Source organism: Sinocyclocheilus grahami, unplaced genomic scaffold (assembly GCF_001515645.1).
Source record: "Sinocyclocheilus grahami isolate Dianchi unplaced genomic scaffold, SAMN03320097.WGS_v1.1 scaffold579.1, whole genome shotgun sequence".
NCBI classification, from domain to species: Eukaryota; Metazoa; Chordata; class Actinopteri; order Cypriniformes; family Cyprinidae; genus Sinocyclocheilus; species Sinocyclocheilus grahami.
The window spans coordinates 1,260,325-1,278,283 of NW_015505758.1; the positions used below are offsets into that span (position 1 = coordinate 1,260,325).

Genomic DNA, 17,959 nt, shown 5'->3' on the forward strand with positions numbered 1-17,959 from the left:
AATTGTTAGGTCAACTTTAAAACACATGTAATCACCTTATTTGTTTTATACCAATGCTATCTGTAAGGTATAAATGCGTTTGGGTGAATAAATGTCTGTAAGAACATCGGATGGACTGTATTGGTGTCATTTTGTTAGGTTAATGCTTCAGCTACAGATGATGTGTTGCGCAATTGTTAATTGAGTTTTTTTCTTTAGTAATGGCATTCATTCTCGCTACATAAGATACCTGTCTGTTATGTAGTGCCCTGTTATACTGCATTACTGTGTAATATTTATGGTTTCTATAGCCGTGGCATCATTATGATGGTATGAATAGATGGATTAATTCATGTAGGACGCCACTGAAGGCCTAGGTGTAAAATGCACAGCCCGCCACTGATGTAGTGTAAGGTGCCCAGATTTCTGAAATGGAAACCGGGGACATTTTCTATTTGAGTGGTCAAAATATCACGGAAATCTCATTTGAATGATCTATTAATTAAAAAAAACGGGGACAATACATTTTTAAATGTTATTGTTTTTTTAATTGTTGTGGGTTCCCTATATTATTATACATTAATTATTATGATTTAATTTATTATAAGGATTTTTTTTTAAATACAATTCACCAAAAAAACTATTGCACTATTAATAGTAACCATTGTAAAAGCAGTTCAAAACAATATGCCTATTATGTTATAACAAAAGAAAGACATTACAAAATCACATTACAAAAATAAAACAACATAAATATAAGATAAATACAACAGCATTTAACAAATATACCTTTAAACTTTTAACAAATATGTTAACTATTATTTTGCATTTATTATAATTTTTTTTTTTTTTTCATATCCGAGTGAACCTTCACCACGTGATATAGTTAAGTCGTGTTTGGAAATTGCTGCGTTGTGATATGGGGACGTTTAAAATAGTCCAAAACAATCCCGCACCCAGTTGAACCCCTTTTATAAAACGCATAACCCTATAACTTTAATTTAACATAGTGTGTTACTACCTTGAAAGTTGAAACCGTTAACGAGGTTTCTTTTGATAATTGATGATAACGGCGCTCTGCTCCAGGTTACATTCTTCATGAAGTAGCGGCGCGCGCGACCAAGTCTAGCAGTTTAGCTGCACAGCCCCCTCTGTTGGTGAAAATAATCACTACACGATTGCTCCGTTAACCAACAGGCTGCCGTGTGTTGGTCGGGCTTTATTTGCGGGCTATTTTGAACGAGCTGTAAAACGAGGACATTTACGGGGACAGCTGGTCACCCTGATGTAGTGTCTGTAATACTTTCTCTCATACATAGTCAACTCCATGCACACAAGTTTAGAGTAACGTAACTGTGGTGGCTTCCTAACCACCCAGGAACAGGTGGTAAGACGTTCTTTACTCATAAGTTGGAAATAAAGTCATTGTCCATGCCACTATCAGTTTCTTGCTTTGTTCATTTAATGAACGAATGCAGCTTACAAATAAACATATGGATTCATGGTTCAATAGATCTTAGGATATGGTAAGAACCATGTATTCCCGCCACCTGTTACCCTCTCCACACACACACACAACCATGAGGGTTTAAATGTCATATGACATACACCAATGACACACACCAACTCCTCCCATTCCACACCGCCATCTAGTGGTTAAAAATTACATTTGGCTCCTACACCCCAGCCCATAATTGTAATAATATACATTTACAATTACACTTTATACACATGAAAGGAGCCATAAAGTCTGAATATTGAAACTGTGAATCGGCTTCAGTTTTCTGCTTCCAGCAATAGACACATTTTGGATACAGACCTATCCAACTGGCCTGTTTTTGTTTTAAGTTGGACGGATCGGACAAATCCACCTTTGTCCGGGTAGGTTTTGATTATTCTTCCCAACAACCAGGATCCTCGAGGAGCTACAGGATCCATGATGACAACAATGTCTCCCACTGTAAAGCTTCTTCGTGGCCTTATCCATTTCTGTCTCTCTTGAAGTAATGGTAAGTATTACTTTACCCACCGTTTCCAAAAGAGATCCGACAAGTACTGTACCTGTCTCCACCTTTTTCTGATATACAAATCTCTTTCGTTAAATAGTCCAGGAGTCATGAGCGGTTTAGACTTAAGGAGGACAATATGATTAGGTGTAAGTGCCTCAAGATCATTCACATCGTCAGAGGATTTTGTAATGGGACGGCCGTTAAGAATGGCTTCTATCTCACACAGAAGAGTCTGAAAGCTTTCATCATCCATAGATTGTTGTCTGATGATTGAATACAGCACCTTTTTTACAAGTCGAATAAGTCTCTCCCAAATTCCACCAACATGAGGCCCAGCAGGAGGATTAAATGTCCACTTGAGTCCCTTTGATAACAAGGCATGCTGGATCTTAGTATGGTCTAACCCAGCTACAGCTTCCCTCAGCTCTCGCTCGGCTCCGACAAAATTTGTGCCATTATTGGATCTCAACTGGACAACTTGACCACGATGACACAAAAAAACGGCGAATAGCGTTAATGCAGGAATCTGTATTCAAACTATAAGCCATCTCCAGATGCACGGCCCGACTTGCCATGCATGTGAAAATTACCCCATACCGTTTAACTGTGCTTTGCCCTTTCTTGACTTCAACAGGGCCAAAATAGTCGACGCCGACATTTGTGAATGGTGGTAAATCAGGTAATACTCTTTCCACTGGCAAATCAGACATTTTTTGCTCTCCCCCCCTTCCTTGAAGACAACGACACATGACACAGTCTGAGATTATTTTCCGACAGGCAAAATTAGCATTAGTTATCCAATACCGTTTGCGAAGAAATTACAACATATAATTTCTTCCTGCATGTCCCAGTTGTTGATGTACATGCTTCAAAATAAGCTGTGAAATAGCCTGGTCTTTAGACAATATAACTGGACGTTTTTGTTCCTCAGGCATGACAGTCCTAGCGAGTCTTCCTCCTACTCTCACAAGACCATTGGCCAGCACTGGATCAAGTTTAAAGATGTCACTCTTTTTCTTTACAGTAGCTCCTGCCTTCAGTGCAGCAATTTCATCAGAAAATCTATCTCGTTGAGAATACTGAATGATAGCCATTTCTGCTTTCATAAGATCATCAGCAGTCAATGATTTGTCATCCATTTTGTCCTTCATCTTTCTTGATGCAATAAGTTTATTTGAGTCAGTGTTCGAAATGTCCTTTTCTGCACAAGTAGGCACCGATATAGCTTTCCTCTGTTTCACAAGCTGCAAAAGCATCTCCTTGATCTTAAGCATCCATTTCCTGCATGTCCCAGTTGTTGATGTACATGCTTCAAAATAAGCTGTGAAATAGCCTGGTCTTTAGACAATATAACTGGACGTTTTTGTTCCTCAGGCATGACAGTCCTAGCGAGTCTTCCTCCTACTCTCACAAGACCATTGGCCAGCACTGGATCAAGTTTAAAGATGTCACTCTTTTTCTTTACAGTAGCTCCTGCCTTCAGTGCAGCAATTTCATCAGAAAATCTATCTCGTTGAGAATACTGAATGATAGCCATTTCTGCTTTCATAAGATCATCAGCAGTCAATGATTTGTCATCCATTTTGTCCTTCATCTTTCTTGATGCAATAAGTTTATTTGAGTCAGTGTTCGAAATGTCCTTTTCTGCACAAGTAGGCACCGATATAGCTTTCCTCTGTTTCACAAGCTGCAAAAGCATCTCCTTGATCTTAAGCATCCATGCTACAGACGTTTTAAGTCTTGCAAATTCAGAAAAATAGCTCAGAAACTGACTGGTAGGAGTTTTTTTAACCTGACAGGCAAAGGCATACGCAGTACAATCCACTTTAACTTCTGGATCATCCGAAGATATTGACAACTGATTCATACTGGACTTGGGCCATTCCTCTTCAACCTTTAAAAGAAATTCAGGGCCGTTGAGCCATCTCTTACATGCTAAAAATTCTTCAGCACCAAGACCCCTGGATGCCTCATCAGCAGGATTTAAACTTGACCTTATGTGCCTCCATTGAGCAACATCTGTTGAGTCTTGTATCACAGCTATTCAGTTTGCTACAAAGGTATGGAATCACTTGGTCTCATTTTGGATATAACTCAGCACAGTCATGCTGTCGGTCCAAAACACTGATGGGTCCAGATTAATCTGTAGCTCTCTTTTAAGCATTTTATCAACTCGCACAGCAAGAACAGCAGCTGTAAGTTCCAACCTTGGGATTGTTATCTGCTTTAAAAGGAGCAACTAACATGAAAGCCTTTGTCCGTTTTCCGCTATTCACCAACCTCAAGTACAACACTGTGCCATAGCCACCCTCACTGGCATCAGAGAAGTGATGCAGTTGTGCATGTTCTGATGGTCCAAAGTCCTTTGGCTTTACGCATCGGTCTATCTCCAGTGTTGCTATACGATGCAAGTTAGTCAACCATCTTGTCCACTGCTCAAAGAGCACCTGGGGAATCCTTTCATCCCAGCCAAAGTTGCACTTGCACATTTTTTGCAGCAGCTGTTTTACAGGCAAAGTAAATGGTGAAAGAAACCCCAAGGGGTCATAGATGGAACTAACCATCGACAATATGCCACACCTTGTGTAAGGATGCTCCTTAATGGATAATCTGAAGGTAAACTTATCCTCTTCAGTACACCAGTGCAATCCAAGCACTCTTTCCATTGGCAGATCATCTTTATCCAAATCAAGTTCTTTAATTGACTTGGATCTATATTCCTCTGGAATGCTCAACATAAAGCGACTGTTGCTCATCCACTTTGACAACTGAAATCCTCCTTTGGCACAAGCAGTAATGAGATTCTGAGCCATATGAAATGCTTCATCTTCTGTAGGCAAAGATTAACGCAGTCATCCATATAGAAGTTCTGAAGAATGGTATTCAAAACACAGGAGTCAAACTGTGCTTGACAATCTTGCGCAATCCTCCTTAATGCGTAATTGGCACAGCTAGGTGAGGACACTGCTCCAAACATATGTACTTTCATTCTATATTCCATAGCATCCTGTGTCACATCATCTCCAGGAAACCATAGAAATCGCAGAAAGTCTACATGCTTCTGAGAAACCTTCACCTGGTGAAACATGGCTTGTATATCAGCTATCAAAGCAACAGGCTCCTGTCTGAACCTCGTTAGAACTCCCAGCAGAGAGTTGGTAAGGTAGGGACCCTGCAACAACTGACAATTCAAAGATATTCTTTTATACACTGCACCACAATCGATCACAACTCTTAGAGTTTTCTTCTTAGGATGATATATGCCGTGATGCGGTATGTACCAGACCTTACCATCTTCTCGTTTCAACTGATGAGGGGGTACTACCTCTGCATATCCTTTGGCAATAACATCAGAAAGAAATGTTGTGTACTCTTGCTGATATTCTCGATTTCTTTTAAACTTCCTTTTCAGACTCAGGACACGCTGTTCTACAACACTGCAATTGTTTGGCAGGATTACATCAGAAGACTTAAAAGGTAAGTCTATACAATAATGACCAGCTTCAAACTTGTTAGAGATTTCCATTATTTCCATAAACTGTTGATCATTTCTTGACATGGTTACATCATCCTCGGACAGCTTCTCATTAAATTCTTGATTATATTGAGCAACCAACAATTCCTCCAACCTGGCGACGGAGATCCTATTGGCAGTGACTACAGGACAGCCAATCTTTCCTCTGTCACTATTACAACCTCTTAGAGGCCCATTCACGACCCACCCCAATAGGGTCTTGACAGCATAGGGCCCCCCGCCTTGGCTGTTAATGATTTCCCATGGCTCCATTAGATTTGATGCATTAATACCGATCAACAGCTCAACCTCTTTATTGATACTGGGAATTTTGATACCCTCCAGATATGGACAATCCTTTAAGTCCTCCTGGGTGAGAACGTTATTCTTGCTTACAGGCATTGATCCTTGAGTATACAACTCTGGTAGATCCATGAAGGTCTGTCCGTCTAAGTGTGAAATTTGAAGACCTCGGAGCATGAATGTGTCTACTGACCTTTCCTGGCCTAAAGTGCGGAGCAATATGGAGCTTCTTATTCCTGTAAGGTTCAATTTTCTCATAAGATGTTCTGTACAAAAACTGGCAGAACTCCCAGGATCCAAAAACGCAAAGGTATCTACAATCTTGCTACCAGACTTTGCCTTGATCTGTACTGGTATGATAGATAGGACACACTGTTTGTTCCCGGCCCCAGTCTGACCACAAGCTTGCAAAATAACAAGAACATTGTTTACTGGTAATGATGGTGATTTCACTTTAGTTTCCATATGAAGTAGGGTTGGATGCCTTTGCTTACAGACATCACAAATCAATGGGTTTTTACAATCCTTGCTTACATGTCCAGTCTTTAGACATCCAAAACAGGATCTATTTTCTTTCAAAATGCTCAGTTTTTCTCGGTGTGTCACGCTCTTTAGACGAGAACACCTTTCCAATGAATGACTGCCCTTACAAGCAAAACACATCTTGTTGTCGCCTTTCTGTTGAACAGGATTAGTACAGGTATTTTGTACTTCAGATGGACACCAATCTGACACGGTGTTAACAGCTGAAACAGTAGCAAGGCCCTTACTGGTAAGTTTAGACTTAGGTTTGCCACGAAATGAAGAAGCCATTTGTCCACTTTGCAAATCTCCGAACAATGGATCAGAAAGAATCTTTACTTGACGCTCAATGAAGTTCACCAAATCTGAAAACATGGCCCTGTTGCCTCGACGCTCCTGTAACTCACAGGCAGCAGCCCTCCATTTTTCTCGAAACTTGTATGGCAGCTTCATAACAATGAGTCGAAGATTAGATCGGACATTCATCTCTTCCATTTGCTGCAAATCTTCCATTACATTTAAACAACTTCTCAAAAAGATTGAAAAAGTTTTGCATTGAGATCCCTTCTTTGTAGCATTTGATACACTGTCATCAGGATTTATACTGGTGTCTGTTATAGACATTGCATCATCACCTCCATCATTATATGACACTCCAGCATCTGATAACCACTGTTTAACGTCTGTGATAAATTCATTATGTTCTTTCATTGTGCAGACAAGCCACCTTTGCTGCTTTTCATACTCCGGTTTAGACATTGGCATTTCCAGCAATGAATTATGAGTTTCAATGGCATCAGCACACAATGTTTCAAAACTCTTAAAATACTTTTGCACATCAGAAACCGTTCCTTTGGTCAGCTTTCCAGAAAGAAGATAATTAACTCTATGTTTAACTTTATTTACTTGAGTGAACTTTGATTTGCGTTGCCGTTGCAAATTTTCAATGCTCAATGAGACACCCTTTTCAGTCATTTTCCTTGCTCTTTTCTCAGTTTCAACAGCATTATTTTTTTCAACAGCAATATCAACCATGGACTTATTTTCAGACACATCGGAATCATCCTTTGCAATAGGCAATTCATCGCTATTCATCTTTCCCACAACACTCATTGTGCACACAAGCGCTTTCAAGAGCACATTTCAAGCAAGCCACAGAGCAAGCAGAGTGCGATCCAATTCAACACAACGACGTGCAGCAAGCCAAATCATTATTTAAAATAGAGCATTCCAAACAGGCTGTGATTCAAATTTCTTCGTGGATCAACGGATCAATCTCATAATGCGATATAGCCATATCGCTCAAAAAGAGAGGTGCACTCACTGGCGTTTTGTCGAGCGTCTGAAACTTCTCTGCATTATCAAGTTTAAAGCTTACACACTCTGTCTGGTTCAAGACGCCAAGACTCTGCAACACACCAGGCAAGCGATCCACACTCCAATAGTAGTCACTCAATCTGCCGATGCGCAAGTCAATGTTTCCATTCACAGAATTCCTCCATTTTCTCCTATGCGCAAGGAAATTCTCCTTTATTCCAACAGTAATTCTTAGTCGGAGATGGTTCTTACTTTGTGTGGTGGCTTCCTAACCACCCAGGAACAGGTGGTAAGACGTTCTTTACTCATAAGTTGGAAATAAAGTCATTGTCCATGCCACTATCAGTTTCTTGCTTTGTTCATTTAATGAACGAATGCAGCTTACAAATAAACATATGGATTCATGGTTTAATAGATCTTAGGATATGGTAAGAACCATGTATTCCCGCCACTTGTTACCCTCTCCACACACACAACCATGAGGGTTTAAATGTCATATGATATACACCAATGACACACACCAACTCCTCCCATTCCACACCGCCATCTAGTGGTTAAAAATTACATTTGGCTCCTACAGTAACGTTAAACCAACCTGTTCGTATGAGCGGGGCCTCGATGTGATGGCTGTCCGTAATAACCTCAGACTGTCAATGAGTTCACTGTATTTCTCTGGATCATCTTGGCTTATTCTTTGTACATTGTTAAGCAACGAGTTGATCACCCTTAAATCATAAAACGTGCAGTTCCCACGAAGAAAATTTCGTTTGATTGATAACATTTTTCTTCTGACTGCATTAACAACGGATAATGCTTCCATATCTGTTCTGTGTTCAACGTAAGGGGTGTATCCACAAGAAGGATGTACCGGATATAAACGCGTGCCCTGAGGGAAAAAAATGCAAAAATGACCATGCATGCACTCTGACTGCTCTAACTCCACTTTTGGATCATTTTGTTACGGATTATGAACAACCTAAGGCTGTACATGATTTGTTATATTCAGGAATTTGATTGTGTACTGGGTTTGCAGAGAAGAAGCATTAAAAACTCCACTTTTGGACTCATAATTTGTCAATATGTTTTAATAATTTAATTATGTCAATTATTAGTTATTTAATTGTAATTTTTTTTATTCTCTTAGTTTCTTATATTTATTTAAACTTGTGTTTTGAGCATCAATTAAAAAAATATATCCAAGCACTTTCCCTCTGTGGGGGAAAAAAAAACAAAAAAAACAACGAAATCCGTCGCAGGGCTTTTATTTTGAAAAGTATGATTTGGCAAGGAAATGGGTGTAATCTGTTTTGCATCTAATGAATACGAGTTTTTACTAGTAAAAAGTAGTTACAGAGCTATCTAATCATAATTGTTACTAGCAAGAATTGAATTGTAGAGCTCTCTAATTCAGTTATTACTTGTAAGAATTACGATTAGAGAGCTCTTTAATTCAATTGTTACTAGTAAGAATGCAATTGCAGAGCTCTCCAATTCAATTGCAGAGCTCTCTAATTGAATTAGAGAGCTCTGCAAATGCTTTCTTACTAGTAAGATTTGTATTAAAGAGCTCTTTACTTGTAATTCTTACTAGTAAGAACTGATTTAGACAGCTCTCTAATTCAATTATTACTAGTAACAATTACTATTGAAGAGCTCTGTAATGCAATTGCAGAGCTCTTTAATGCTAATTGTAACTAGTAATAATTGAATTAGAGAGCTCTCTAATGCAATTGCAGAGCTTTCTAATCATAATTGTTACTAGTAAGAATTGAATTATAGAGCTCTCTAACTGAATTCTTACTAGTAAAAATGCAATTACGACGAGTAACACTGGGAACAATTTAAGCTAAAACGGCTTGCCATATTACTAGTGGAAATGTAATTCTGTCAGGACCACTATCGTCAAAGATGATTGACAATTAGCATACAGTTTGGATTGGCAGTATGGTTCCATTCTGGGCAAGAACTCCCTGCGCCTCCATGCAGCCTAGCATGGATTGAAGGTGCCGGCGGTTGAGAAAGAACCAAGGGTAGAGCACACAGAAGCAGAGCAAGGTCCTCTGATGCAGGATGAAACTGTTGCAGATTCACGTATGTTGGAGCCTGATTCAGTGCTGCTGGGGCCAGAGACAACAGAGGAACACAGAGTACCAGAAGAGACACAAGTGATGTTGGAGGAACCGATGCTAGAGGCAGATTACCTGACTGAAGAGATGCCAGAGACAGAACTAGAGCCTGAGCCAGAAATAACTGCCATTCAGATGAACAGAAACATCATACCTGTGGAGGAAGCTGTACAACAGTTAGAGTCTGAAACTAATATAGAGGTGGAAGATGAAAAAGAAGAAAATGTAGTAAAGGAGGAGCCTACACTTGAGGCTGATTATATAGAGGTTGAAGATCCAGAAATACAAATGGAACTTGGGAGGGAAAGACGAAGGACACAGATTGGTAAACCACCTCAGATTATATTAGTTTTATCACTGTGTACAAGTAGCAAACAGGTTTGATACTACTTGGCCAAATGCACTGAATACTGCATTGTTCAGGATCACTGAACAGCTGCCTTTATCAAGCTAGTGTGACGTCACGTGTAATGTAAGCTTTGCGATATGGATTGGTGATTGTAGTGTGGTGATATGTCCACAGGGAGATGGACTTGTAGAGGAGTTGTCCTACAGGGCAAATGTTACCAGTACTTCACAAGAAACCTTGATGCCTATACTGCTGAGGTATTAATGTCATTTTCACTTGTTAGAATGATAGAAAACCTGTTATGAAGCTTATTTGTTTATTTAGAGTAATATGGTTCTGGCAGGAAATGTAAATCAAAGAGAACAATCATCAAGCGACATTTATGTTTGATTTCATACAGTACATGTCCGGTAGATTTTTTTAAATAAAAACCATACACACGCACATTTCAAAGATTTAGAAAATAATGATAATAATAATACATTCTTACACTTAAATTAAATTACAAATTACACTTAAAATGTAATTGCTGAAAACATATCCTGGTTAATGACATAATGAAACAGTATTTCTATTTTATTTTCATTTTATAAAATGTTTCCCTTTAGTTACAATGTCAATCTATCTGCCCCAATGGCCACCTGGCCTCTGTGACAAGCAGCTACATTCGTGACGGAATGGGCAAGTTAATGGACCGGTATGGCGGGCGCACTCGCGCATGGCTTGGAGGACGGAGAATCATTGGTGTATGTTCATTTGTTTTGCAGTGTTTCACTTTTTCACATGGTTTATTCATTTCTCCACCATATCTGTCCCTCTAGTAAGTCACTTTCCTGTTTTGACAGACAAATAATTTTGTTTGGTTGGATGGAACGCAGTGGAGCTATAATGGCTGGGCTTTTGGAGAGCCCAATAATGCTGGTGGGATGGAGAATTGCGTGGAGACGTGGAGTAAGTGTTGCTACTGAACAACAGTTAACAAAAATCTGTCAATAAAAAGTCACATTCATTGCACAGATCCAAAGGAATAATATATAAATATTAACTCCTTCACCTAAGTTTTATTCTCTGTGTTCCTTTTGTAGTGATGCCTTCCTCTTTTCATGATCTGTCTTTACCAGTTTTTACAAAGCTTTGTCTATTTTCAGATGATCTGGCGTTCAGTGATGTACCATGCGCAATACCCAAACCGTTCATCTGTTCCTGTCCAGTTTAGACAGCCAGAAGGTTAACCTAACCTGCTATACAGTAACTTATGAAAAAAATAATAATTAATTATTAATTAGTAAATAATAATAATTATTATTGCTTTTTATTATTATTAATTTATAAGGGTTATTCAGTAATCAACCCATGTTTTGTTAAATTAGCCTTGCATTGTTAATAATAATAATAATAAAACAATTTATACACCACAACTGATTCAGTTTGGTTAATATAGCATTAAGTTGTTGTAAGCAATTTACTAGTTAAAACTATCCTTTTCAACACGTTTGTTTAAATAAAGCTGTAAAAATATATTAAATAAAAGTGACTTATTATCATGTGTCTTTTGTTATATTTTATTACTGTATCTAAGACTGTAATTTTCATGCCAATAGTTGACTTATTTAGCTGTTAACTGAAAGGTCACTCAATGGTATATCCTCGCAGAGCTTTTCACTAAAGCTTCACAAAGGCTTTAGCCAGGCGCTGGTATGCTAATAGCTATCGTCATCATCATGAGCCTACCATGCAGGCCGTCTTTCATCCCATCATCTGGCCAGGAATGCCTGGGTTCCTGTGTTTCTATGCATCATCTATGGGATAAAGAAAGAGCCACATGGTTTGACACACACATTTGTTGTGAAGCCAGCGGTGGACCCTGGGACAGTCATAATGTAACAAATGAACGTTAGTGCAAGAGGTTTTAAAGGTAAAGTGTGCCATTTTTGTGCTACTAGCATCACCAAACGGACTTTTACATTTAAAACGGTAATAAAAAAAATAGTGAATCAAGATTATACACTTCAAGTGTATTATTAAATTCCCATAGATATACTACAGACCCACAGTGTTTACGTTTCTCAGAAATCCAACAACAACAAATGCCTTACTTCTAAGATAAAAATGAACAATTCTAACAAAACAAAAAAATGCAAAGCATCAGGTCTGTTTCCGTGTTTCTATATTTTTGAGTTTCTAAAATGTCATTTTCATTGCTGTTTGTTGCTTGAAACTAATTTAAATTCAAATTAATTCTGCATGGAATTTTGCTTGCTTTTGTGTGCTGCTTTAATTCAATAACTACTGGGGAAAATGCATGTGGGAAGATGTTTTAAGAGAATGGTTTTATTGAGAATTAAAAATGTAAATCTTCTAATATGATCGCTTTACTGAGTGAGAAGACATTGGACTTGATTCCATAATGGAGACAGAAGGAAGGCCAGTGCAGAAAAAAGGAATCGTGAAGCAGCCTGACCCTTTCAAACCACCACCAACCAACACAGAAGAAAGTAAATAAGTAGAAAATTGAGATATGGGAGCAACATGACAGTGGGCTCCAAAAAAAACTGTAAATAAATATGCACCTATTATGCAACATATTTAAATTTTTTAATTTACATTATGGTATAGTAAAACTATTGAAACCTATTTTACTTTTTTAGATAAAAATACAGACAAAATTACTACCAAACAGGATTTGTGTGCCCGAGACTTGCCCACATGACAAAACAGTTGAAGCTGTGGTGGCTTCCTAACCACCCAGGAACAGGTGGTAAGACGTTCTTTACTCATAAGTTGGAAATAAAGTCATTGTCCATGCCACTATCAGTTTCTTGCTTTGTTCATTTAATGAACGAATGCAGCTTACAAATAAACATATGGATTCATGGTTTAATAGATCTTAGGATATGGTAAGAACCATGTATTCCCGCCACTTGTTACCCTCTCCACACACACAACCATGAGGGTTTAAATGTCATATGATATACACCAATGACACACACCAACTCCTCCCATTCCACACCGCCATCTAGTGGTTAAAAATTACATTTGGCTCCTACAGTAACGTTAAACCAACCTGTTCGTATGAGCGGGGCCTCGATGTGATGGCTGTCCGTAATAACCTCAGACTGTCAATGAGTTCACTGTATTTCTCTGGATCATCTTGGCTTATTCTTTGTACATTGTTAAGCAACGAGTTGATCACCCTTAAATCATAAAACGTGCAGTTCCCACGAAGAAAATTTCGTTTGATTGATAACATTTTTCTTCTGACTGCATTAACAACGGATAATGCTTCCATATCTGTTCTGTGTTCAACGTAAGGGGTGTATCCACAAGAAGGATGTACCGGATATAAACGCGTGCCCTGAGGGAAAAAAATGCAAAAATGACCATGCATGCACTCTGACTGCTCTAACTCCACTTTTGGATCATTTTGTTACGGATTATGAACAACCTAAGGCTGTACATGATTTGTTATATTCAGGAATTTGATTGTGTACTGGGTTTGCAGAGAAGAAGCATTAAAAACTCCACTTTTGGACTCATAATTTGTCAATATGTTTTAATAATTTAATTATGTCAATTATTAGTTATTTAATTGTAATTTTTTTTATTCTCTTAGTTTCTTATATTTATTTAAACTTGTGTTTTGAGCATCAATTAAAAAAATATATCCAAGCACTTTCCCTCTGTGGGGGAAAAAACAACAAAAAAAACAACGAAATCCGTCGCAGGGCTTTTATTTTGAAAAGTATGATTTGGCAAGGAAATGGGTGTAATCTGTTTTGCATCTAATGAATACGAGTTTTTACTAGTAAAAAGTAGTTACAGAGCTATCTAATCATAATTGTTACTAGCAAGAATTGAATTGTAGAGCTCTCTAATTCAGTTATTACTAGTAAGAATTACGATTAGAGAGCTCTTTAATTCAATTGTTACTAGTAAGAATGCAATTGCAGAGCTCTCCAATTCAATTGCAGAGCTCTCTAATTGAATTAGAGAGCTCTGCAAATGCTTTCTTACTAGTAAGATTTGTATTAAAGAGCTCTTTACTTGTAATTCTTACTAGTAAGAACTGATTTAGACAGCTCTCTAATTCAATTATTACTAGTAACAATTACTATTGAAGAGCTCTGTAATGCAATTGCAGAGCTCTTTAATGCTAATTGTAACTAGTAATAATTGAATTAGAGAGCTCTCTAATGCAATTGCAGAGCTTTCTAATCATAATTGTTACTAGTAAGAATTGAATTATAGAGCTCTCTAACTGAATTCTTACTAGTAAAAATGCAATTACGACGAGTAACACTGGGAACAATTTAAGCTAAAACGGCTTGCCATATTACTAGTGGAAATGTAATTCTGTCAGGACCACTATCGTCAAAGATGATTGACAATTAGCATACAGTTTGGATTGGCAGTATGGTTCCATTCTGGGCAAGAACTCCCTGCGCCTCCATGCAGCCTAGCATGGATGAGAGCAGGGAGAGCAGCGATAACCCCCCAGAACAAAACCATATGCTGATATCCCCCAACACAAACTAATAGCAAATCTCAAAGCCTTAAGCAACAAGCATGTTGCCCTTAACCAATGACCAATCAAATATGTTGCCAAACCCGCATAACCTGTAGCATAAATTCTGTTGCCTTTAACAGTTGACCAGTGAATAGGTTGCCAATACCTTAAAAGTTTAAGCAGCATTCTCAATAACACCAGCTAGACTTAAAGGGGTCATATGATGCGATTTCAAGTTTTCCTTTCTCTTTCTACAGCTTTCAGAACAAGCATGTTCCGAATAACAACCAGATAGCTCTGGGACAAGCATGTTCCCCAGTTGCATGAGTTACCTTCATGAACAATGCTGCCTGCTTAGCCATTAGCTGATTTTCTGAGGTTTCCGGATGCAGACGACTTCAACTGAACAATGACCGTTGTTGGAGAGGAAATAAGACTGCTAGGCTCTGGTTCTAACTATCAGCAGTATACACTCCTGGTGTGTCGGTCAGGACACAAAGAATGAGGAGACTGGAGCTTCTTTCCAAAGTGTATTGAATATTAGTCTAAAAATAACAAAACATAACAGTATAAATAAACAGGTACATGTTCACACATACATCAGGCACTTCCTAATCAAGAATACTAACATTTCCAATATAATCTAAACAACAGCTGAAGTTTTCAGTATGTAGAGGATGCAATTGGAGACGATATAACCATTGGTCTGGTCCCATAAAATTATTTCAGGATTAATATATATATATTAATAAATCCAGGTGCATTAACAAGCCGTGCATTAATTCCCAAATAACATCAGGAAGGCAGTAATACTGGTTAATCCTTCCACATTATCAAACTTGACTGATTACAGACCGATTACTATGTAAACGGTAACATCTAACTCTGTATTTCGCAGAAATTACATAGCATATCTTGTTTATCTATCGAACGATCACACGTGAATCGTTACATGTCCGTACATGCCAGTGTAAACTACAAAGTTCAAACACATTTAACAACATATGGAAATTGAAGAAACTTACTTTATGGTCATGAACTAACACTTTGAAACACCAAACGCCAACAAACATCCAAAATAATAGGCAGGAAAACTAAGTGCGCAGCTGCCTTTCTCTCAGTAATAACACAATGAGGCAACAGGCAGAAAACTTGTACAATAATGCCTCCTACTGGATGTACCTGGAAATGCGCTCAACAAACTATCAAATAGGAGTCCCTCAATAAAACTTCCTTTCTCCAGGAGCCTTTTATACAACCGTTTACCAATTTCTCTTGGAGATGCGCCGCAGCAGAAAAGATGCCCTAGGTTAAAGGGGACATAACATCTTGTCATAACACATGTTATCTTGAATGCCTATAATTGTAGTATTGCATCATTCACATCTCCGGAGTCTTCAGTTTTATCAGATTTATAAAAGAAAGATACAGCTTGCGATTCTCTCCGAAAACAGCCAAGCTCCCAGAGGCGAGCCGTGGGCGGAGCAGAGTCGCGAGCACTTACACTTACTAATCACAGACATTTCATGCAGTTTTACAGCAGTTCTTATATGACTGGGATCGTTGATCGCTGGGGCTTATCTTCCAGACACTGTGCAAGTCCAGTGACAGAATGTACCTTGTTATAAAACATTTGTCACCGAAATGACGGAAACAGATAAACGCACTTGAGAAACTCCGTTGCTGCCTTGGAAAACAAATTGCATCCACTGTTCACATAACACTGAATAAGGTTATCTTTTTCTCACATCCAAAAACACACTCTTTAGAGATATTAGGCTTGTTTGACTTCATGCAGTGCCGCGAAGATCGGCTGCCGCCTGTCAAAACCAATGCATTCTGGTAACATTAAAATACTTTTGTCCAACTTTGATCGGCGCTGCAGCCGCCCTACGATCACGTGTGCATTCAAAGTACCGCGAGAGCAAAACGGGACCAGCCGCCTAGGTCATGCACGCAAAAGCCTTGATGACGACACACTTTATTCTCATTGGTTAGATTCTGTGATGACAAGCACGATGTGTGTTGCATGCTTATTCTAACAATTCAATTCCAATGCTCACAAATCGGTGTTTATATAACAGTAAAAGCATTTTTTAGATAGTCGCACAGTTATTTTGAGTCATGTTTCGAAAACACTGATGAAAGCATATACACCCCCACTTAATTGGCATTTAAATAGCATATGTTAATGTTTAACTTATTCATGAACAGATGGCGCTGTATTAAGCAGTATAAAAAGGGTTTCTGTTGCTTTATGAAAACATTCTGAAACATCTGTATATTCACATTTACGCATTTAGTAGACGCTTTTATCCAAAGCGACTTACAGTGCATTCAGGCTATACATGTTTTACCAGTATGTGTTCCCTGGGAATTGATCCCACGACCTTTTGCGCTGCTAACGCAATGCTCTACCACTGAGCCACAGGAACACTGTATTTGTGTGCATTTGACAAATGTTGCATTTAATTAGTTTCATCTGTGAATGTGCAATCACTGCGAGAGCGTCATTACCAGGAGCAGAAAGTGTAGTAACTCGAGCAAGTAACTGCGGCGCTGCTGAAGACTTCCGTAACCATGACAGAAACACGTTAAGTGGCGCGCTCTTGCTCTTGCTTGGTCGCTGAGTGCGCGCACGCGCATAAGAATCCAACTCTTAATTAACAGTGTATGGCAAGCCGTTTTAGCTTAAATTGTTCCCAGCCTTACTCGTCGTAATTGCATTTTTACTAGTAACAATTCAATTAGAGAGCTCTACAATTAAATTCTTACTAGTAACAATGTCAGTTAGAGAGTTCTCTAAATCAATTCTTACTAGTAACAATTATAATTAGAGAGCTCTCTAATTTAATTAGAGAGCTCTGCAACTGCATTCTTACTAGTAAGATCTGAATTAGAGAGCTCTCTAATTCAGATCTTACTAGTAAGAATGCAGTTGCAGAGCTCTCTAATTAAATTAGAGAGCTCTCTAATTATAATTGTTACTAGTAAGAATTGATTTAGAGAGCTCTCTAATTGGCATTGTTACTAGTAAAAATGCAATTACGACGAGTAAGGCTGGGAACAATTTAAGCTAAAACAGCTTGCCATAACAGTGTAAATAACTCAGAATGCATGAAATGACACTACCCCCGTTAAGCGCAGCATATTGCAACAACAAGCGTGTTGCCCGTGACAACAGATAAGTAGCCTAACGCACATGCATGAACTAGCACAAGCATTTAACTGGGAAAAAAAATAACTTAATGAGCCCAAGCAACACAGATAGCCTTAGCAACACGCATGTTGCAGATAACCTGAGAGCATTAAATGGGACTTAGCTTGTGAAGA

The 17,959-nt window shown here is 38.5% G+C and overlaps 2 protein-coding genes across 2 annotated transcripts in view; one reads left to right on the forward strand and one right to left on the reverse strand.

The window, feature by feature from the left end:
* The window catches only part of LOC107556831 (uncharacterized), a 25,663-nt gene extending 9,787 nt beyond the window's left edge, over nt 1–15,876 (reverse strand). The window contains exons 1-2 of the mRNA XM_016240063.1: nt 15,652–15,876; nt 14,959–15,171 (exon numbers count right to left, since the gene is read on the reverse strand). The gene's annotated coding sequence lies outside the window, so the exon portion shown is untranslated. The remainder of the gene's footprint in view (nt 1–14,958; nt 15,172–15,651) is intronic.
* Nucleotides 9,649–11,398, forward strand: LOC107556832 (bone marrow proteoglycan-like). The gene is made up of 5 exons (XM_016240064.1): nt 9,649–10,095; nt 10,294–10,376; nt 10,728–10,865; nt 10,965–11,070; nt 11,268–11,398. The coding sequence occupies exons 1-5, from the start codon at nt 9,708–9,710 to the stop codon at nt 11,333–11,335; spliced, it is 783 nt and encodes a 260-aa protein (XP_016095550.1). The 5' UTR covers nt 9,649–9,707; the 3' UTR covers nt 11,336–11,398.
* Nucleotides 15,877–17,959: the final 2,083 nt, after the last annotated feature.